Source organism: Capricornis sumatraensis, chromosome 15 (assembly GCF_032405125.1).
Source record: "Capricornis sumatraensis isolate serow.1 chromosome 15, serow.2, whole genome shotgun sequence".
Taxonomy (NCBI): Eukaryota; Metazoa; Chordata; class Mammalia; order Artiodactyla; family Bovidae; genus Capricornis; species Capricornis sumatraensis.
The window spans coordinates 55,665,214-55,688,517 of record NC_091083.1 but is presented as its reverse complement, the minus strand read 5'-3'; the positions used below and the strand labels follow the sequence as shown (position 1 = coordinate 55,688,517).

At 43.9% G+C, this 23,304-nt stretch overlaps 1 protein-coding gene across 1 annotated transcript in view; it reads left to right on the top strand.

Moving 5' to 3' along the window:
• The window catches only part of TMC2 (transmembrane channel like 2), a 100,660-nt gene extending 81,435 nt beyond the window's left edge, over positions 1-19,225 (top strand). Inside the window, exons 16-19 of the mRNA XM_068986774.1 lie at positions 11,678-11,803; positions 15,057-15,135; positions 16,196-16,307; positions 19,008-19,225. Of these exons, the coding sequence (XP_068842875.1) occupies positions 11,678-11,803; positions 15,057-15,135; positions 16,196-16,307; positions 19,008-19,225 (535 nt within the window). The remainder of the gene's footprint in view (positions 1-11,677; positions 11,804-15,056; positions 15,136-16,195; positions 16,308-19,007) is intronic.
• The last annotated feature ends 4,079 nt before the right edge of the window (positions 19,226-23,304 follow it).

Below are 23,304 nucleotides of genomic sequence, written 5' to 3'. Positions count from 1 at the left end.
CCCTGCTCTACAGAGCACTATGGGCCAGACTAGGTTTAGAGACACTGTTTAAAGAGAGAATTATGTAAAGAGGTGGATGGAGAGGTAATGTGTATCCACTGCTCTGCTTCCAAATGCAACACCCTCTGAAAACAAAGCCCTTTCTTTCCTGAGTAAAAAAAGACTCTGTGGTTCAAGAGTTTGGGATGCTGCCCCTCTTATCGAACACCTCCTTACTTAGAAACACGCAGTGCACACTCCTTTATTCAAGGCTCTGTAGTAACGTGCAGGGAGATATGGTGTGCAAGCTGGTGCCTCTATCCCTGCTAACCACAGACCCTTGCTTCACAGAACACCATCCAGAGCCAGGAGGAGGGTGAGGCAAGTAAGGTGTCCACCCTGCACTTGTTCAACCCCAAGGGCAGTACCTCCTTAAGCTGTGCACCCCAAGGCCTCACCCTCCTCACTCCAGTCCTGGCCCTGCCTGCTAACGTGGGTCCACACGCTTTGGGAAATGCTGAGCTGGAACTTAGTTTATAATGGACTGACCTTGAGAAAGCCTGTGGTTGTGCCCCACAGCAAGGGCCTGGAGTTCTGAGGAGTCCTTGGCAGGAGGGCTCACGGCAGAGTGTGATGGGGCTGAAAAGGGGTCCAGACAGAAGAGAAAGGGGGGCTGAATCCAGAGTGGAGCACCAAACTGAGCCATAGGAGGCCTGCATGCCAAGCTGAGGGACAACCACAGAAGCAGAAGTGGCAGAAGCCTCTTTTGGCTTCTTCCTGAGCAAGGTTTGGAAGGCTGGGCTCTGGAAGTGAACGCTGGTGCCCCTTTTTCCAGACCGCCCACCTGTCCCAGGCAGGAGGTCAGAGAGTGGGCCCGCACCACATCTGGCCCTCAGCACCTGCCCCACTCTTGCTTCATCTGCTTCCTGAGGCCCTGGACAGCCGACCCCCAGATAGCAGAGGAAGGGACCTGAAAATGGAGCCCAGGAAAACATTTGGCTGCCACCTCCTTCCTATCCCTCTTCTGATCAAGACCCACCAACAGCTAGAACATTCATCACAGCTGTTCTCTCACTTGCTTCAGTGAAAGTGAAAGTCTCAGTCCTGTCCGACTCTTTGTGACCCCGTGGACTATGCAGTCCATGGTATTCTCCAGGCCAGAATACTGGAGTGGATAGCCTTTCCTTTCTCCAGGGGATCTCCCCAACCTGGGGATTGAACCCAGGTCTCCCACATTGTGGGCGGATCTTTACCAGCTGAGCCACAAGGGAAGCCCAAGAATACTAGAGTGGGTAGCCTATCCCTTCTCCAGGGGATCTTCCCGACCCAAAAATCGAACCAGGGTCTCCTGCATTGCGGGCGGGTTCTTTACCAACTGAGCTACAAGGGAAGCCACTTGCTTCAGAGCTTTACTCAGTGGGCTCATTTTCAGTGAGGCCTTCCCTAGGGATGGTAACTAAAATCACACACACACACACATACACCTTATCATTACTTCTGATGATCACATCTCTTCATCAACATCTAGCATGCCACTCTTTTTCCTTTTTTAATCTTATTTGTTGCCCATCTCCCCCACCAGACCATAAGCTCCATGAAGGTGTGATTTTCTTTTTCTTCCTTTCTCCCTGGTTTACACCCAGTGTCTAGGAGAAAACACCTGGTTTATGCTCAGTTCTTGAACCAGCCCCTTCACCTTGCAGAAATTCACTTTTCCAGGGAGGGATTTAGGGTTTGGACCAAATCCAGGCAGGCAACATAAATGAGTGAGGTGGACAGCATTGTATAGCATGAAGTTAAAAGTAAGGGTTGGCAAACTACAGCCATGGATCAAACTCAGACCACCCCTTGTTTTTGTAAATAAAGTTTTATTGGGACACAGCCTCATGCATTTGCTTGCATATAATCTATGGCTGCTTTCTAATTACAACAGCAGAATTTAAATAGCTCCAACAGAGACCACCTGGTTCACAAAGTCTAAAATCTTTTCAGAGAAAAATTGCCACCCCCATGATTTAGAGCCTGGTCTGTTGTTTGCCAGCTGGGTCATCTTGAACAAGTTACACTGCAAATTCATCATCTCTGAGATGGAAATAATGGTAGTGCCTTCTTCATAGGGTGGCTGTAAGGATTTAGTGGGCTATTATCTATTAAGTACTTGGAGAAGTATGCTAATCCATTGTAGGACATATATACAAGTTTGTTAGTTTCAGTCCTGCCCAAATCCAGGGTAGCTGGTAGTTATAACTATACTATGAGGTGGTAAGCATTATCTATGCCAAGGATCAGCTAACTTTTTCTTTTAGAGCCTGAAAGTACATATTTTAGGCTTTGCGGATCAAGAGGCAAAAATCAAGACTATTATGTAGGTACTTATTTAACAGGAGAGGAACAAACATCCACAAAGTTTATATTGACAAAATTAAAAATATGATAATGATAGAGTATAATTTTTTGTAGTACAGGGCTATGAATGAGAAGAATGGAATTCTTTTAAGGGAAAGGAGGTGATATTTCACACAATAGAAGGTCAAAGTTGCCATTCTCTATCAAAAATTAGGGGATTCCTTGGTGGTCCAGTGGTTAAGACTGCACTTCCACTGCAGGGGGGGTGTGGATTCAATCCCTGGTTGAGGAACTAAGATCCCACAGGCCATGCGCCCCCCCAAAAAAGTCAATTGTCCTGCCCAGACTGCTGCCTTTGCTGCCTGGATCCACTTTAGTAACATGGCAACACATCTACCACCATAGGGAAAAAAACTTACACAAGCTTCTTTACTGCCAAGCCACTGAACTGCTGTGCAACAAGTCAGGATATTCAGTTCCTATTCCTAATAAAAATGTACAGATATTAAAATGATTAAAAGTCATGAGAGAAAATGTTTACCATTGACATTGTTGATTCAGTTGTACATGATAGATTCAAATGTTTTCTGCAAATTACTTAGCGATGAATAAGAATAACCGTAGTCTGCACGAACTGAAGATTTCACAAGCTATGTTAATTTGCTCAGTTGTGCCTTCTTCTTCACTGTATATAGTTTGACCATTGTCAGTTGTAGCACATCATAGCAAATTCTCCTTTATTTCAGTTGTGCTAAATCCCAGTCAATTCAGTTATGCTAAATTAGTGTTTTCAATTTCTTTGAGAAACTTTCACCCATATATGTCCTGCACAGAATATTCATGGGAGTTAATTCTCGAGTCACCTCAGACTTGGCATTAACTCCTCAAATAAATAACCAAGCAGTATCAGTTACATCTGTTGACTCATCAAAAGCCAAGGAAAACCACTTGAGATCACTTGCCTTGTGTCTGAATAGGACATTGTTCTCAATGTTTTCAACTCCTCAAGCAACTGCTCTTGGTGGAAAATCTAGAAGTTTTAAGTTTATTTTCTCTGAACACATTTCTTTAGCTCCTACAATTTAATTACTTCATCACTGGTAAATGAGAAACATGATTTTGGAAACTAGAGGAAAGGGGATCCTTGTTGTATAGACAGAGAGCTTAGCTAAACTATGTCCTTCCATTACATGGAAAGATAAATTTGTAAATGATAAACTTGAATGTTTAGCTGAGGATGTTTTTTCAAGATCAATCTTAGTAAAAACTATTTTTCTCTGTTTTTTAATTGAAGTATAGTTGATTTACAATGTTGTGCCAATTTCTGTTGTACAGCAAAGTAGTTATATACATGCATACATTCTTTTTTTAAATATTCTTTTCCATTATAGTTTATCCCAGGAGATTGGATATAACTTCCTGTTCTATAAGTAGGACCTTGTTTATCCATTCTAAATGTAATAGCTTGCATCTCATAACCACAAACTCCCAATCCATCCGTCCCCCAACGCCCACTCCTTGTCAACCGCAAGTCTGTTCTCTGTGTCTGTGAGTCTGTTTCTGATTTGTGGATAAATCCATTTCTGTTCTATTTTAGATTCCACGTATAAGTGATACCACAGGATAGTTCTCTTTCTGACTCACTTCACTTAGTGTGATCGTCTCCAATGGTGTCCGTGTTGCTGCACATGGCGTTATTTCATTCTCTTTAATGGCGGAGTGGTTTTCCGTTCTATGCATGTGCTACATCTTCTGTATCCGTTTATCTGTCCGTGGATACTTAGGTTGTTTCCACGTGTTGGCTATTGTGAATTGTGCTGCTATGAACATAGGGCTGCAGGTATCTTTTTGAATTACAGTTTTGTCCAGGTATATGCCCAGGAGTGGAACTGCTGGGTTATATGGTCGTTCTTTTTTTTAGTTATTTTAAGGAACCTCTATAATGTTCTCCATGGTAGCTGCACCAATTTACATTCCCACCAACAGTGCAGGAGAGTTTCCTTCTCTCCACACCCTCTCCAGCGTTTGTGTAGACTTTTTCATGACGGGCATTCTGATCAGGGTGAGGTGGGACCACATTGTTTTCTTTAATTAATCTTTTGTTTTATTTCTGTCTGTGCTGGGTCTTCATTGCTGTGTGCAGGCTTTCTCTAGTTGCTGAGAGTGGGAGCTGCTCTAGTTGCAGTGCTCAGGCTGCTCTTGTTGTAGAGCACAGGCTCCAGGGACACGAACTTCAGAAGCTGTGGTGCATCGGCTTAGCTGCTCGCAGGCAAGTGGAATCTTCCTGGACCAGGGATTGAACCTGTGTCCTCTGTATTGACAGGTAGATTCCCACCCACTGAACCACCAAGGAAATCCCTTACTGTAATTTTCATTTGCATTTCTCTAATAATTAGTGATAGTGAGCATCTTTTCATGTGCCCACTGGTCATCTGTATGTCTTCATTAGAGAAATGTCTATCAAGATCTGCCCATTTGTCAACTGAGTGGTTTGTTTTTCTGCTGTTGAGTTTATAAGCTGTTTGTATATTTTGGAGATTATAGATGAGGATATTTCTGAGCAGTGTTGAAGGTGCAGCCTTGTCACTTCTTGCCATTTATACTAAAATGTAAGAAAGAGATAAATTGAGGAAAGAACTGATAAGCAAAAAGGAACCAGGACTTGATGATTTTAGAAATTCTCAGCCTAGTCAGATTGCAGAAGAGACTAAGAGCAGATTCTCTGTCAGGAAAGCATGCTCTAAGGAGAAAGTCAAGGTGGAAGCTGGACAACCTTTTGCTAGCACTTCTAAAGGATCATAAGATCTGAATATTCATTCACACAGAGGATTCTTTTAAGAATCTTTAATGAAGGTTGTTTAACTCAGATCCTCTCAACCATCTGAGCAGAAGCCAGAAACAGAATATCCAGGAATGATCTGTGTAGGACTCTCTTGTGTAGTGAACTGAATTCCCATGACATGGGTAGAAGATCCACCAGGTATTTGAGAATGTGTTATGAGCAGTAACACAGCTTGGACTGAAAGAGGAAGAAAAAAGACAAAACGAAGGAAGCTGTTGGACTCCAAATATTCTACAGACAGTAAACAGGCTAATTAAATCTCCTTAGCTGAAACATGCGCTACTCTTCAAGAAAAAGGAAGGATAATTCCAAGGCCAGAGTTTTGGACCGGGAAGGCAGAGCTGCAGGCAGGTATGTCAAGCCAAGGAAAGATTATTTTCAGGTCTTTGAAATCTAATGGAATTTGGCTGATTGGATTTCAAAACTTCTAGGAATTTGTGATTCCTTTCTTCCATCCTTTTTCTGCTTTTTGAATTGGAATGTCTATTAACTGCTCTCCTATGGCTGGCCCACCATTGTGTTTTGGGAGTAAATAACATGACTGAAGTGACTGAGCATGCATGTATAACTTGCTTTCTAGTTTCGCAGCTCTCATTATAGACAGAAAGGAATTTTGCCCCTAAAATGTATCATACTCTTGAGTCTCATCTACATCTGACTTCAGTTCAGTTCAATCTCTCAGTCGTGTCCGACTCTTTGCAACCCCACGACTCGCAGCACGCCAGGCCTCCCGGTCCATCACCAACTCCCGGAGTTCACTCAAACCCGCATCCATCGAGTCAGTGATGCCATCCAGCCATCTCATCCTCGGTCATCCCCTTCTCCTCCTGCCCCCAATCCCTCCCAGCATCAAAGTCTTTTCCAATGAGTCAACTCTTCACATGAGGTGGCCAAAGTACTGGAGTTTCAGCTTTAGCATCATCCCTTCCAAAGAAATCCCAGGGTTGATCTCCTTTAGAATGGTCTGGTTGGATCTCCTTGCAGTCCAAGGGACTCTCAAGAGTCTTCTCCAACACTACAGTTCAAAAGCATCAATTCTTCGGCACTCAGCTTTCTTCACAGTCGAACTCTCACATCCATACTTGACCACCGGAAAAACCATAGCCTTGACTAGAAGGACCTTAGTCAGGAAAGTAATGTCTCTGCTTTTGAATATGCTATGTAGGTTGGTCATAACTTTTCTTCCAAGGAGTAAGCGTCTTTTAATTTCATGGCTGCAGTCACCATCTGCAGTGATTTTGGAGCCCCCAAAAATAAAGTCTGACACTGTTTCCACTGTTTCCCCATCTATTTGCCATGAAGTGATGGGACTGGATGCCATGATCTTCGTTTTCTGAATGTTGAGCTTTAAGCCAACTTTTTCACTCTCCTCTTTCACTTTCATTAAGAGGCTTTTTAGTTCCTCTTCACTTTCTGCCATAAGGGTGGTGTCATCTGCATATCTGAGGTTATTGATATTTCTCCCGACAATCTTGATTCCAGCTTGTCTTTCTTCCAGCCCAGTGTTTCTCCTGATGTACTCTGCATAGAAGTTAAATAAGCAGGGTGACAATATACAGCCTTGACGTACTCCTTTTCCTATTTGGAACCAGTCTGTTGTTCCATGTCCAGTTCTAACTGTTGCTTCCTGACCTGCATACAGATTTCTCAGGAGACAGGTCAGGTGGTCTGGGATTCCCATCTCTTTCAGAATTTTCCACAGTGTACTGTGATCCACACAGTCAAAGGTTTTGGCATAGTCAATAAAGCAGAAATAGATGTTTTTCTGGAACTCTCTTGCTTTTTCGATGATCCAGTGGATGTTGGCAATTTGATCTCTGGTTCCTCTGCCTTTTCTAAAACCAGCTTGAACATCTGGAAGTTCACGGTTCACATATTGCTGAAGCCTGGCTTGGAGAATTTTGAGCATTGCTTTACTAGCGTGTGAGATGAGTGCAATTGTGTGGTAGTTTGAGCATTCTTTGGCATTGCCTTTCTTTGGGATTAGAATGAAAACTGACCTTTTCCAGTCCTGTGGCCACTGCTGAGTTTTCCACATTTGCTGGTATACTGAGTGCAGCACTTTCACAGCATCATCTTTCAGGATTTGAAATAGTTCAACTGGAATTCCATCACCTCCACTAGCTTTGTTCGTAGTGATGCTTTCTAAGGCCCACTTGAGGATGTCTGGCTCTAGATGAGTGATCACACCATCGTGATTATCCAGGTTGTGAAGATCCTTTTTATACAGTTCTTCTTAATATCTTCTGCTTCTGTTAGGTCCGTACCATTTCTGTCCTTTATCGAGCCCATCTTTTCATGAAATGTTCCCTTGGTATCTCTAATTTTCTTGAAGAGATCTCTAGTCTTTCCCATTCTGTTCTTTTCCTCTATTTATTTGCATTGATCGCTGAGGAAGGCTTTCTTATCTCTTCTTGATATTCTTTGGAACTCTGCATTCAGATGCTTATATCTTTCCATTTCTCCTTTGCTTTTCGCTTCTGTTCTTTTCACAGCTATCCGTAAGGCCTCCTCAGACAGCCATTTTGCTTTTTTGCATTTCTTTTCCATGGGGATGGTCTTGATCCCTGTCTCCTGTACAATGTCACGAACCTCCGTCCATAGTTCATCAGGCACTCTATCTATCAGATCTAGGCCCTTAAATCTATTTCTCACTTCCACTGTATAGTCATAAGGGATTTGATTTAGGTCATACCTGAATGGCCTAGCAGTTTTCCCTACTTTCTTCAATTTAAGTCTGAATTTGGTAATAAGGAGTTCATGATCTGAGCCACAGTCAGCTCCTGGGTCTTGTTTTTGTTGACTGTATAGAGCTTCTCCATCTTTTGCTGCAGAGAATATCATCAATCTGATTTCGGTGTTGACCATCTGGTGATGTCCATGTGTAGAGTCTTCTCTTGTGTTGTTGGAAGAGGGTGCTTGCTATGACCAGTGCTTTCTCTTGGCAAAACTTTATTAGTCTTTGCCCTGCTTCAATCTGCATTCCAAGGCCAAATTTGCCTGTTACTCCAGGTGTTTCTTGACTTCCTACTTTTGCATTCCAGTCCCCTATAATGAAAAGGACATCTTTTTTGGGTGTTAGTTCTAAAAGGTCTTGTAGGTCTTCATAGAACCGTCCAACTTCAGCTTCTTCAGCATTACTGGTTCAGGCATAGACTTGGATTATTGTGATATTGAATGGTTTGCCTTGGAAACGAACAGAGATCATTCTATCATTTTTGAGATTTCATCCAAGTACTGCATTTCGGACTCTTCTGTTGACCATGATGGCTACTCCATTTCTTCTCAGGCATTCCTGCCCGCAGTAGTAGATATAATGGTCATCTGAGTTAAATTCACCCATTCCAGTCCATTTTAGTTCACTGATTCCTAGAATGTCGACATTCACTCTTGCCATCTCCTATTTGACCACTTCCAATTTGCCTTGATTCATGGACCTGACATTCCAGGTTCCTATGCAATATTGCTCTTTACAGCATTGGACCTTGCTTCCGTCACCAGTCATATCCACAGCTGGGTATCGTTTTTGCTTTGGCTCCATCCCTTCATTCTTTCTGCAGTTATTTCTCCACTGACCTCCAGTAGCATATTGGGCACCTACTGACCTGGGGAGTACCTCTTTCAGTATCCTATCATTTTGCCTTTTCATACTGTTCATGGTGTTCTCAAGGCAAGAATACTGAAGTGGTTTGCCATTCCCTTCTCTAATGGACCACATTCTGTCAGACCTCTCCACTATAACCCACCCGTCTTGGGTTGCCCCACGGGCATGACTTAGTTTCATTGAGTTAGACAAGGCTGTGGTCCTAGTGTGATTAGATTGACTAGATTTCTGTATGCTTTCAGTGTGTCTGCCCTCTGACGCCCTCTTGCAACACCTACCATCTTACTTGGGTTTCTCTTACCTTGGGCGTGGGGTATCTCTTCACGGCTGCTCCAGCAAAGCACAGCCACTGCTCCTTACCTTGGATGAGGGGCATCTCCTCCCGCCACCCTTCCTGACCTTCAACATGGGATGGCTCCTCTAGGCGTTCCTGCACTATCTGCCTTAGATGATGAGATTTGGGACTTTGAGTCCATGATATTTAGATAAGCTGAGACTTCAACCATGTAGGGATGGTGGTGAATGTATTTTGCAGGTAGAATGAGTATGAATCTTTGAACCCAGAGAGCAGACTGGTGGGTTATATAATGGTTCCCCAAAATATCTAGGTCCTAATTCCTGGAATGCTACCTTATATATCATAATGGCCTTTGATTATCTGATTAAGGATGTTGAGATGGGGAGATTGTCTGAATTACCCTGATCGGCCCTAAAAGTGTCCTTATTAGAGGGAGGCAGAGGGAGATTTGACTATAAAAGATCAGTAAGTGGTGTGACTTTGAAAGCAGGAAGAGATTTGAAGCTTTTATCCTGCTAGCTTTGAAAACAGAAAGGGGCCATGAGCCTAGGAATGCAAGGAATGAATCTCTAAAAGCTGAAAAAGGAAAGGAAACAGTCTTCCTTAGAGCCTCCCTCTGAAAGGGGAGCAGCCCTGCCAACACCTTGGTTTCAGTCCAGTGAAACCATTTCAGACTTTTTGGGCTCCAGAACTGTAAGAGAATAGTTTGTCTTGTTTTAAGCCACCTATGTAGTAATTTGTTATACAGTAATCACTGAAAACTGATACATCATCTAATACATTATAATTCAATGAAAAAATAATTTACACTCTATTGTGACTTAAGCATACCATTTGAAGTCCACTTTTCTTGTTTTTACAAACAGGAAAATGGGTATGCACTGGTAATTTTAAAAATAATAAATGTCATAATATGGTGATATGTATGGTGCTTGAAATGCTGTCATGTTACAACTGCATCACTGCAATTTATAGTATGCTGTGCAACAGTGCTCAACATTGAGACAGCCATGCCATCTCTAACACAACTACTCATCTCTGCTATTATAGTACAAAGCAGCCACAGACAATACACAAATAAATGAGCATGGCTGTGTTCCAAAAAAACTTATTTACAGACACTGAATTTTTATGAGTCTCAAAATGTTACTCTTCTTTTATCTTTTCCAATTATTTTAAAATGTAAAAATCATTCTTAGCCCCCAGGCCTTATAATATCAGGTAATAAGCAGAATTTGGTCCATGGCCCTTGGTTGGCCAGTCCTAACTGACACATAAGAGAAAGGCAAAGCTTCTAGATGCAACATTTTGCAGGGCACTTTTGCCCCATCCTCAATATTTCATATGAATTCATGTCTATATTCTCTAAACAATCTTCTGAGGCAAATGCTGTTATTATATTTATAATACCATATTATACTATATCATTATTGCACTATATTATATAGATGAGGAAACCAAGGCAGAGAAATTTTTAGTATCTTACCCAAAGATATCAAATCTCTGCAGCACTACCCAATAGAACTAGATGAGGTGAAAAAATTCACATCGGCTCCTCAAATATAGGAGCTATTAGTCACACGACTACTGAGCACTTGAAATGTGTGACTAATATATTGAATTTTTAATTTAATAGTCACATTGGACAGTACAGCTTTACCAGGGAGAGTGACTGTATGAATACAGGCAGAACGTAAGAAAATTGTCGGTGGTGTCCCACAGCTAATAAATGGGAGAAATGAGGATTTAAATCAGGAATTTCAAAACACAAATTTCATTTCATGGCACCAAACTACCAATCAAAAGCCAACAGCAGTCAGTAATCTCTGGGCGGGTATTTATGGAAGCCAGTCTACAAAATGGTTGTTAGGCATTCAAAGAATATCAAAGTTACTGTTGTAAACTGTCCAGGAGCCTACCCTAGGCAATCAATCTCCTGGAATTACAACCTGAAGACTAACTGTAGGTATCTTTGAGTCACCATGAGGATGTCCATCACATCAGTCTCTGGAGAGCTGCCCCCAAGTCCAGGGGCCCAGAGGAAGCTCCATGTTGGTCTCTAAGGCACATCACAGATCATTTTCTCCTATGAGAGTACACAAGGAAAAAAACAAACATGTTCATCTTGCCAAGGAAGGGGCCAGGCACAGGAGACCAAGGTAGTCTGAGAGATCGTGAGGCATCGTGGGCTGGGGAGTCAGGATGCTGGGGCAGCCCTGAGCCCTCACCTACAGGACATCCCCTCATGGGGCTTTTTTCCTTTTTCCAATTTTTATTGGAGTACAATGTTGTGTTATTTTCTGCTGTACAGCAAAGTGAATCAGCCATTTGTATACATGCATTTCCTCTTTTTTGGATTTCCTTCCCATTTAGGTCACCACAGAGCATTGAGCAGAGTTCCCTGTGTCACACAGTAGGTTCTCATTAGTTATCTGTTTCATACATAGTGATGTCTATGTGTCAATTCACTGCAGTCCCTGTGCAGAAGAGCTCTGTTCTTCCAGGAGAGCAGTGGTGAGTGGCAACCTGGACCCTCCAGGTATGGACACAGTCATTCATGCCATATGAGTTAAGACATATGCTATAATGTATCCTCTCCTCTTTCCAGTGGGAAAAACAGAATGTATGACGTCATCCAAGAGACAGTTGAAAATGATTTCCCAACCTTCCTGGGCAAGATCTTTGCCTTCCTCGCCAATCCAGGCCTGATCATTCCAGCCATCCTGCTGATGTTGTAAGTTAGCCAGGAGCCATGGCCCTGCCTCATGGAGACCCCCCCACCTTGCAGTTGAGACTTCCTTGGCAGGTCCTTCTTTCTTGCCCTCTCAATCTAGATTTCCCAGAAGTAGATCCTCAGACAAGGATTTAAGTGCAAGTAGCTTCTTGGAGGGGGCAGTGTGTGTAGGGACATAAGACAGAGAAGGGACAGGAAGGTGCATTCTAACTCCTGCGGTGACTTTAATCCTGATGGAAGCTCTGGGAAACAGTGTGCCTTTGAATTATCCTGCTCAAGGGTGAAAGATCGGGACATTTTAGATCAGCTCCCATCCATCATGTGTTGAGTGCTGCTGGGAGATGTGGCAGGGGAGAGGTGTTGGTTAATTCCCCAGCAGTTTGGGTCAGCTGCATCCATGGGCAGAATGATTTCTGTGCAGGCTGGAGAGGAGGCATCAGGCACTGGCAATGTATGTCTTTCAGGGAACACTGTGAAGACAGGGCCCAAGGATAAGGGGAGCCTGGCAGCAGCTACAGCTCTCTCCAAAACATCCACCAGAAATATCAAAGACCCACCCCTCAAGAAAGCTGAGGCTGATGCAGCCTGTCCCTGCTGGGCTCACGGGATCTCTCTGCAGAGCCCCCTGTACACGAGAGCATTCAGTGCATCTGTCACCACCATCCTCACAGACTGAACATGTGAGTGGGCTTGGTGATCTGTGTCCCCAGTACCAGCTCCATGGCTGGGGCATAGCAGGCAATGAATGTTCAAGGAAGGAAGAGAGCAGTATGAAATAGTCCCAACATACAGACATATGCAGACAATCATGTGCAAGATCACAAGATTCAACGGATGTTAACATTTAGCAATATTTGCTTCCAATTGGTCTCTTTTTAAAAGACATAAACATTACAGTTCAAGCCCACCTAATCTTTCTCTCTCCCTCCTTCTCCAAAGGTAACCGCTATTTGGATTAATTTCAATCATTTTCAATCTGAACCATTTAATCACATGTATGTACTATTGCTTCTGAGTTATAAAATTTTTCATGACTGGTTCAGACTACACAGCTTTCCTCACTCACATTATGTTTGGGGGACTTTCTCATGTGGATACATGAACACACATTTTAATGACTCTTCTGTGTTCCACGGTGTCTCAAAAATAATCAATAAACAATCTATAATAGGAAGAGAAAAGGATTTTATTTGAGCCAAACTGAAGACTATATCCCAGAAGACAGCCTCTTAGATAACTCTGAGAAGCTGCTCCAGAGAATCCTGGTTTTCAGCACAGTTTTATATCTTATCAGAACAAAGAACATTAAACAAATCAGGGATACATTCCTTCGAGGTTTCAAAAAAAAAAAGAAATAGATCAGCACATACACAATGAGTCAGTATGGCCTTGGCACCTGGGAAGGGAGTCTTATCATTGAAGGAGGACTGGAATTGGAATCCTAGGAAAGGAGACATTTAATCTTTATTTTTCACATGGACATTCTTTACTTCTAGTCAATGCACCCTTTTATTTCATAATTGAAGCTGATATAGGAATCCCCTGGTGGCCTAGTAGTTAACATTCTGGACTTTCATTGCCCTGGCTCAATCTCTGGTCAGGAACTGAGATCCTATAAGCCAAGAGGGAAAAAGAAACAAAGAAAGCAGATGTAATGTATGCTTCATAGGCCACAAACAGGCTATTTCAGTTAGCATAAAATTCAAGTTAACTCATCTTTAAGCCAGAATGACTTCCCCAAACCTTAATATGTGAAAATTGCTTTTATCAGTTGTATGAATAAACCATAATTTACCCATTTCTCTGCATAGAGTAGGTTGTCTCCACTCTGTGCTATTGCAAATGTTCTCCTTATATATGTCTCCTTGTACACAGTTTTCTCTAAAACAGACTTCCAGAAGTGGAATGGCTGGGTCATAGGTATGTGTTTCTTCAATCTTTGTAGACAGTGCTGAATTGCTCTCCAAAATAGGTCTATTTCCTTACATCCTTGGTTTCTGTGTCTAGTCTGAATGTGAGGGAAGGTTGACATGGTAATGACCACCACCTGAGGAAATGCTGCAACCCAAATGCCAAACCAGACCTTGCAGGCTGCACAGGAAACAGCCTCAAAAGAAACAGCCAGTTCCTCCCTAAAAAATGGGCTGTGAATGAGGAGAGCAGGCAAAGCCTGCTGGGCGCCTTCCCAACAGATGGTGGTCCCTTCACCTGTCCTCCCTCTGGCCTCTCATCACCCATAGTCCTCTGAGTCTTTGCTTGAGGAGGCTCACAGGACACCTCTGACCTATACTCTGCCAAAGGCAATGCAGTTCCTCCCTTCTGCCTGCAGAGGGCTCTTGGACCCTGCTGAAGTGGCTCGGTAGCCCCAGGGCAAGGATCAGAAGACTCAAGCTGGGCAGCTGAGGCTTGAAAGGCAGGAAGAAAAGAGACAGATAAGGACAAGCTGTCAGAGCACCTAGTCCAGGAGGCATCCCAGGCTTTTGTGGCCCCTCACTCTCAAGTGGTACATCCAGGTCATAACCCCAAATCCCAGGTCCCATGAAAGGGAAACCAGACTACAGATTTAAGGACACCCAGTCAGCCAACGGGGGCTGGCCTCTGAAAACCACAAGTCCAGGACAGACATTCCTGTCCGTGTACCCTGGGGGAGGGCCTTCAGGGTCTATGCAGTTGTGTTTCTAAGCAAACTTGGAGCAGGTCACCTAGCACCTCTCTCTTCTCCCTCTGCATTTGAAGACTGTGGAAAGGGCTTTGGCATCAAATGTGGCCTCTGACAAGTGCTAACAGATAAGGTGGCCTTGGGCAAATGACTTAACTCTCTGCATTCCAGGATGCTGACCCTTAAAGATGGAAGTTATCATTTCTTCTTTATAGGGTTTCATCAAAACCATGGAGATGTGGAGTGGGATCCACATGGCACAGAGCCTGGTACCTAGGCTGTTCCTGCAGACAAGAAACACTGCCTCTCCCCTGCCTCTTCAGATTTCCAAGAAGGGGACTGATTCCTCTAGCTAAGCTTTATTAAACACTCAGAGAACTAAAATTGTGTTCAATAAAATAGAGAGAACAGGGATATCCAAGACCTTCTTGATATTAGGTGGGGAACTTACGATGGTTAGACTTCCCACCACCCTGCCCAGAGGCAAAGTATGTCACCTACTCCCAGAAGCCAGCTATGATTCCTAGGTAAGGTGTCCAGCTCTCATCATTTTCCAAGATCACAATACCCCTGGAGCATTCTTTTCTCTTGCAGCCTGGCCATCTACTACTTGAACTCAGTTTCCAAAAGCCTTTCTCGAGCAAATGCCCAGCTGAGAAAGAAAATCCAAGTGGTAAGTCTGTCGGGAGTTTTCATTAAACAAAATGTTATGTTTTTGGCTTTTGCTAATTCACCTTTTAAGCCAAGTTGTGTTCTTTAAAGGCCTTCTTCTAAACCAAACCCCAAGTTATCTGTATGGTAGGAAGCAGCCTTGAGAGATTCAGTGACACCCATTTATAGTCTGAGGGTAATTGGGAATACATGACAGTAATGATTCCCTGGTGGCTCAGATGGTAAAGAGTCTGGCTGCAATGCGGGAGACCAGGGTTCGATCACAGGGTTGGGACGATACCCTGGAGAAGGAAATGGCAACCCACTCCAGTATTCTTGCCTGAAAAATCCCATGGATGGAGGAGCCTGGCATGCAATAGTCCACAGGGTCGCAAAGAGTCAGACATGACTGAACCACTTCACTCTCTTTCAATGACTTAAATTTTGAGCAGTTGCTAAAGAACAGGAAAAAGTCAATGCGTTAAACCAGTGTTCAAACATAATAAAACTAGTACCCACAATAACTCCTACTGATTAAAATGAGTACTAGAAATACTAAAGAAAACAACATTGTCAGAACGACATAGTGCTTGGGCCCCATGGCCTAAGGAGCCTCCGTGAGTCCCCTCCACACTAGCGCAGCCTCTCTCAACATCTGATGACACCCTGACTCTTCTGCTCTGACAACACCCACCCCCACCCCTTTAATGTGGAAAAAGCTGGACCCCAACCCTCCCTAAGCCCTGTCCTCCTTGCTTTCTCACCCTCTCTTCTGGAACTAATCTCAAGTCAGCCTCACTGCCACTCCCCACCCACACTTCCTTCTGCCCCTCTCACTGTCCTCCTGCCCAGGTGTAGAAAAGCACTGGAATACAGGATTGGCTGAGGGTCTGTCTTCCCCTGGCCAGATGTCCCTTCAAATGCTACGCAAACCTGAGTCCTGGGTGCCCTCTCCGACCAGCGGTGAGAACAAGAACCAGTGATTTAAGGTGGCTGCCCTCTGGATCTCACCATCCCGGGGTCCGAAACTCAAAACACCCATTTCCCTGGCCAGGACCAACCATTCATTTTTTTCCCTGCAGCTCCGTGAAGTTGAGAAGAGCCATAAATCTGTCAAAAGCAGCGCCACAGCCAGAGATTCAGAGGACACGGATAAAAGCAACTCCAAAAATGACACCCAGCTCAGCAAAGAAGGTATATTCTATTGCACGATGATTACTTTTTACAAGGCGACATGGAAAGTGAAAAGAGCAAATGCTACGAAATCAGATGCATGTGGGACTGAAGTCAGAATTGGGACAACTTCTAACTAGCTGTATGAAGTTGGGCAAATAGAAGCAAGAAGCAAGAGCAAATCATAGGTAGCCTCCCAGGGTGGTGCAAATGAGGTGGGATTATGCATGTCAAGTGCTTACAGACTTCCTGAAACCAGTGGGAGGAGGAATGTCTGTAAAATGGGGAAGTACCAGGGTTGTTTCCCTCATTTCTGAGTCTCGTGCCACACTGTCTATGGTGATGGTTCTTCATTATTTCTTCATTTCTGAAGTGACTCTGCCTTCATCTCACTCCACATCTATCATTTCCCATGTCATATCCTCTTAGTATCTGGCTAGTTAAACCACTGTAGGAGCATGCCTGGTGTCCCACCCAGATCCCTTTAAGATGCCCTGAGGTTGGCTTATATGGAATGCAGCTGCCAGGGAGGGAGGAGCTATTTGTTTTCTGTGCTGTTTTGAGCATTTTTTAAGAGAAGAAATAGGGACATTTGCATCTAGCCGCTGCTACTCCCACCAGAACCAATTCATATTCTCTTAAAAGACAAGAAGCACTAGAACAACTAGAGTAACATGGTGAGGAAGGGCCACACACATTCCAAAGTGTGACAGAACTTCAAAGGGGAGTAATCACAGACCACCTCTACTTCGGCCGTGAGGAAAGCAAACTGAAAGAGACCGTCTCTGAGCTGTTCTTGTTTTCCAAGGATTGTCCCTGTATCAAAATTTAAGTATCAGTATGCAGTAATTTTGACCTTTCATGTGGAAATTGAATGAGATGCACAAGAAATTGCTGAGAGTTTAGGAGTTAGTTAGAATTTATAGTACAGAAATTACTTACCATTTATTTGCTGCCTTTATAACGGATAGGCTAGACTTCAGGAAACAGAACCAAGAAGAATCTAGCCCCATAGCAGTTATTTCCCCGAAGGTGAAAACCCTCAGTTCCCCAGATGCAATAGTGGAAGCAAGTCAGGAGGAAAAACGGCACCTGTTTGGCTATTCCTAGCAAACGCTCATTGATATTGGAATAGCAACAGGTATTAAAATAAGCCATGAACAAGCGGGGGTTGCAACAAGAGGACAAGAAGTCTGTGTGAACATAGAACCTATTCCTGGTGAGTCTCAAAAATGTAAGGAAGGCATTTCAAAGCTACAGCCCTCTTAGCAAGATCAGCTGCAGTCTGTCCACAGCTGGTTCAGAGATGAAATGCATCAGAGCGAGTGGTTGGTATTTATCATGGACCTGAAGAAAGTGTTTGAATTCACCTGATTTTTTTCACAAGGGGTAGGAAATGGAGTAAATGCGACATTATGTTGCCATATCACCAACAAAAAAAGACAAAAAATGGATGGATGTATTTGAACATCAATGGGAAAGAAAAAATAGGTTTATAAAACATTTTCCATGAGAAAGCAGGAAACTAACATTGGTTTGACAGTGGTCCATTCATGGCCCCAGAGTCCCAGGGTTCCTGTACCCCTTATCCACTCCCTTCCCCTACATTCTTTACTGGCTGCTGATCTAAAGTTTGCTCCTCTCCAAATTTGAATTTTTTATTACAGATCTGAAGCTCTTTCGATTTTATGCTGATTAAATCAATATTGCAGTGTTTGTTTTTTTTTTTTTTTTTAATGAACGGGCTATCAGAACACATCAGTGGGACTAGGATGTAGGGGGAAACTGAAGAGTGTTAAACTTTCACCTGGAAAACTCCCAACAGCATCTATCACTGCCTTCATTTAACTTCTCTTGTCATTTCCTTCTCCAGAGAATCTTCCCAATCCAGGGATTGAACCTGGGTCTCTTGCACTGCAGATTCTTTACCATCTGAGCTACCAGGGAAGCCCTTTCTTGAAGTATTCACTGACACTGCTCTAACAAGCAGGCCTAAAACAGCTAATGGCTCAAACACAATAAAAATTTCTCACTCTATAAAGCCCAAATTGGGTATTTCCACTTGATGGCCACTCTCCTCCCAAGTAGTGATGTGGGGAACCCTGGCTCTGTTCATCCTGTCCTGCATCAGGCTGGGAGTGGGAGGAGCCTAGAGGTCACACATGGATACAGTGCCCATCAAAGCCTGGACTTCAGCCACAGGCCATGCTATCCACAATGGAAATTTAGTCTATTTCTATGTCCTAGAACTGGGTTTGGTGAAAAACAAGCCAGTAATTGTCCCCAACTCAGAGTTAAGGAAAGGAGGGAAACAAGTAGGTGAAAGAGCTGGAAATGGATCTGACTAGCACGGCACTGTCCTGGGATTGACCCAGTTTCTACAACCCTTTCTATCATCATATTTGACCCTAGTAGCCATCTGTGAGCTGTTATTATAGCTGATTTTATTCTCAACAAAACCAGGCTCAGAGAGTCTAGCCTAAGACCAGCATTCAAAATCTAGCCCTCTATCCAGCAGATCATACTCCTCCAACACAGCTGTTATATCAAGAATGGGCCAAGGTGCCCCCAGGTGCCCAAGGGTGATCCAGCCATTCTTACATCACCAAATAGGACTGGAATCTACCTAGAGCACAGGGCAGCTTCCAAGAACTCCAATTCCACACCAGGACACTGTAGGGAAATCTCCTATATCCTCACTCTTGTCTTGTTCATTTCCAGGGACTGCCCATCACTCTGCTAGCCAAAGCCAGACCCTGGACCAGAAGGCACAGGGCCCTGGGGCCTCCAGTTCTGCCGGCAAGACTGTGCTGCCTGCCTCCCAGCACCTCCCTGTATCTCGGGCCCCTGGTGTCAGACCAGACTCTGGCCAAGCCCAGCCTCAGGCTCATCCTTGGAGGTCAACATCTGGAAAGCGGGCCTGGAGACCACCCCACTGACAGCTGGGACTAATGGAGCATGGTCCTGGGGCTGATCCTCAGACCCCACCCCCCAAATCATTCCCTCCTCCTCTCTTCTCTCATACACGTGCATGTTCTCTCTACTCTCACCGATTGTGGGGACTTCGATGACTCAGTCTCAGGCTCTTGTTAGCTGCCCAGAGGACAATGGCTTCATCCACCTCTTAGCAGAGCTGAGCCTAACTACCCATCCCAGAGTCCTGGCTCAGGCAGCTCTGTACCCTGCACTCACAGCAGATTCCCTCAGCTCCAGACTCGGGGAGAGGGGGCAGGGCCATGATCACCATCATAGACTTTTTGCATGGAGCCCACGTGGGGACAGGTTTCTACCAGCTCCACCAACTGGGAAGAGGTTGCAGAGAGACACACATTCCTGACCACCAACCACTTCCTTCCAAAGGGGGTGATGCAGTGTAAACAAAAGGTTCAAGAAGCCAATGAAAATAAAAGTAAAATGAAGTCCAGCCTTGGTGAGTGGGAAATGGTGATTCTCCAGAAACTAGCTGGAGGAGAGCTGATGCCATCAAGCATCAAAAGGGCACTGGAGACTCCCTGGCAGCAAGGCAAAGAGACAGCAGCATGGTTCCTCTGACCTAACTGAGAGTGTTAGTCATTCAGTCGTGTCTGACTCAAGACCCCATGGACTGTGGCCTACCAGTCTCCTCTGTCCATGGAATTCTCCAGGCAAGAATACTGGAGTGGGTTGCCATTTCCTTCTCCAGAGGATCTTCCTGACCCAGAGATCAAACCTGGGCCTCCTGCATTGTAGATGGATTCTTTACATTCTGAGCCATCAGGGACGACCTGGTGAAGGAAACAAAATATTGCTCAGGGCAGAAAAATCTTTCTCATGCACGAAATTCTAAAATGAGTGATTGTTTACTGTAAAGGGTTTGGGGGAGGGGGAGGAGCTCTGCAGAGTACAGTGCAGAGCCTTGTCTCTGGTGATCACATCCTGCATGTCACATCCTGGTTCTGTGCAGAAGTCTCGTGGGGGCATCAGCCAGGGAGGCCAGACCACTGAGGAGGCCTTGCCAGCATGGGTCAAGTATCAGCAGGGTGCCAGTCTCAGTCCAGGACTCCCAGAGGTCACCCCTCAGGCTTCTAAGGCTGACCAATATCCCTACTCACCCACCACAAACACAGATTATCCTGTTCTGATGACACATAACTTTATGTGAAGGAATGTATGTTATCTATTGTTACATAATAAATTATCCCCCAAATTTAACAGCTTAAAACAGTAAACGTTTGTTATCTCACACAGTTTCTGTGGATCAAGAATTTGGGATTGGCTTCACCAGGAAATTCTGGTTCTGCATATTGCAGTCACAATCTGAGGCAGGGCTACAGTCATCAGAACACTTGTCGGGAGTTGGAAGATACATTCACAAGTGGCTCACTCGTGGCTGCTAGCAGGAGGTGTTGCTTCCTTGCTGGCCATCCACAGACTTGCTTACTCCCTACACTGACCTCTCCATAGGGCTGCTTAGGTGTCCTCACAACACAGCAGCTCACTTTTCCCCAGTGATCTGACAGCAAGGAGGAAGCCACAACACCTCTTATAACCTGTTCTCAAAAGTTACACTATCAATTCCACCAGTTTCTGTTCATTAGAACAGAGTCACTAAGTCTAGCTTACACTCAGAGATGGAAATTAGGCTCCAGCTCGTGAATGAAGAGTGGTCAAAGAATTTTTGGACACATTTTAACAGGTTTCTTAATTTAAATAGTTACCAGATCTCTGTCATGAAAACACTAAAGCTTTTCTGAAAGACATCCATCAGTGGATTCGTTAACGGTGGATCCTAGGACCATCAAGCAAAAGGAAACTTCAAATGAGCTAGGGAGATGGGTAGAGGAAGAAGGCATGGGTAAGAGAGAAGGGATGTTCATCTGGTATGACTTTATAGCTGGGACATTTCATTAGAAAACAGTGTGAGGGGAGTTTCATCTCTGCCTTCTCAGGGCTGATCTTCCAGCTCATTCCATCGTACAGCTTCACTACTCAGCCTAGGGATCATCAACCATGAAAAGCACCCTTCCTTCCGTCCCTCTTTCCTTTCTCTTTCTTTCCTCAATTCACCTAAGAATGATTTGAATTTTGTTGCTGTTCAATCACTAAGTGGTGCCCCATTCTCTGCGACTCCATGGACTTCAGCACACCAGGCTTCCCTGTCCTTTACTATCTCCCAGAGTTTGCTCAAACTCATGTTTATTAAGTCGGTGATGCCATCCAACCATCTCATCCTCTGTCACCCCCTTCTCCTCCTGCCCACAATCTTTCCCAGCGTCAGACTCTTCCAATGTGCTGGCTCTTTGCATCAGGTGGCCAAAGTATTGTAGTTTCAGCTTCAGCATGAGTCTTTCCAATGATTATTCAGGGCTGTTTTCCTTAGCACTGACTGGTTTGATTGTTTGCTGTCCAAGGGGCTCTCAAGAGTCTTCTCGAGCACCATAGTTTGAAAGCATCAATTCTTAGGCGTGCAGCTTTCTTTATGGTCCAACTCTCACATCTGTACATGACTACTGGAAAAACCATAGCTTTGACTATACAGACCTTTGTTGGCAAAGTGCTATCTCTGCTTTTCACTGGAGTGGATAGCCATTTCCTTCTCCAGGGGATCTTCCTGACACAGGACTCAAACACAGGTCTCCTGCCTTGCAGGCAAATTCTTTACCGTCTAGCCACCAGGAAAGCCTGATTGAACTAGCAAGTCTATTTAACAGTTTATCCAGAGAATTATAACTGTTATCTTACTGATATTACCTTAGTTTGTCTGCGCATTCCTTACTGGAGGGAAATGAAACAGACACTAAAATTTTCTGTCAGACACTATTTTTGAAGGCTGATTCTTTCATTTCTAAGAATCTACATGGTTAGTGTCCATAAACAGGCCCATTATACAAAGAAGCATATAAGTAAAAACACACTCCTGCTGAAGATCAAGAGGGACACCTGATTGCCCCATGACTCAGATACTCACAGAAACTAGAAGTGATACACCAGCCAGTAGGAACCTAGGCAGGGTACCAACAGTACCCACTACACTGATGACCCTCAATTCAGATATGCTTTGTACAGCCCACCCAAAGCTGGGACAACAAAGTTCCATATGCTGTAAAAGGGACAATAAGGAATAAACCAGCAGAAAGTGGAAGACAAAAATCTCCTTTGAGAAATTATATCTCAAGACACCCCTCACACAGAGAATCAAAAATCCCCATACCAGCTGTGTGTCAGAAAAACTCAAGAGGACTTCCCTGGTGGTCCAGTGGCTAAGATTCCATGCTCCCAATGCAGGGGGCCTGGGTTTGATCCCTGATTGGGGAACTAGATCCAACATGCTTCAAATAAAGATCCTGTATGCTGAAACAAAGATTGAAGATCCCATGTGCCTCAACCAAGACTCAGCCCAGCCAAATAAACAAAAAAAATAAAATATTTAAAAAGTTCAAATGGAAAATTTAATTTAAAGTGACCTTAGGTTATTTACAATCACATCAAAACGAATAAAATGCCTAGGCATAAACCTACCTAAAGAGGCAAAAACCTGTACTCCAAAAAAGTATAAGACGCTGATGAAAGAAATTAAAGATGACACAAACAGATGGAAAGATCTACAGTGTTCTTGGATTGGAAGGATCAATATTGTTAAAATGACCATACTACCCAAGACAAACTACAGATTCAGTGCAGTTTCTATCAAATTACCAGAGCCATTTTTCACAGAGCTGGAACAAAAACAAATTTTAACTTGTATGGAAAAAAAACAAAAAGACCCTGAATAGACACAACAATCTTGAAGACAAACAGGGGTGGAAGAATCATGCTCCCTGAATTCAGAATATACTCCAAAGCTACAATAATCAAAACAGTACGGTACTGGCACAAAAACGGACATACACGTCAGTGGAACAGGATAGACAGTCCAGAAGCAACCCCCTGCTCTTATGGCCAATTAATCTGCGACAAAGATGGCAAGAATACACAGCAGAGAAAAGACTGCCTCTTCAATAAATGGTGCTGGGAAAACTGGACCACTGTATGTAAAAGA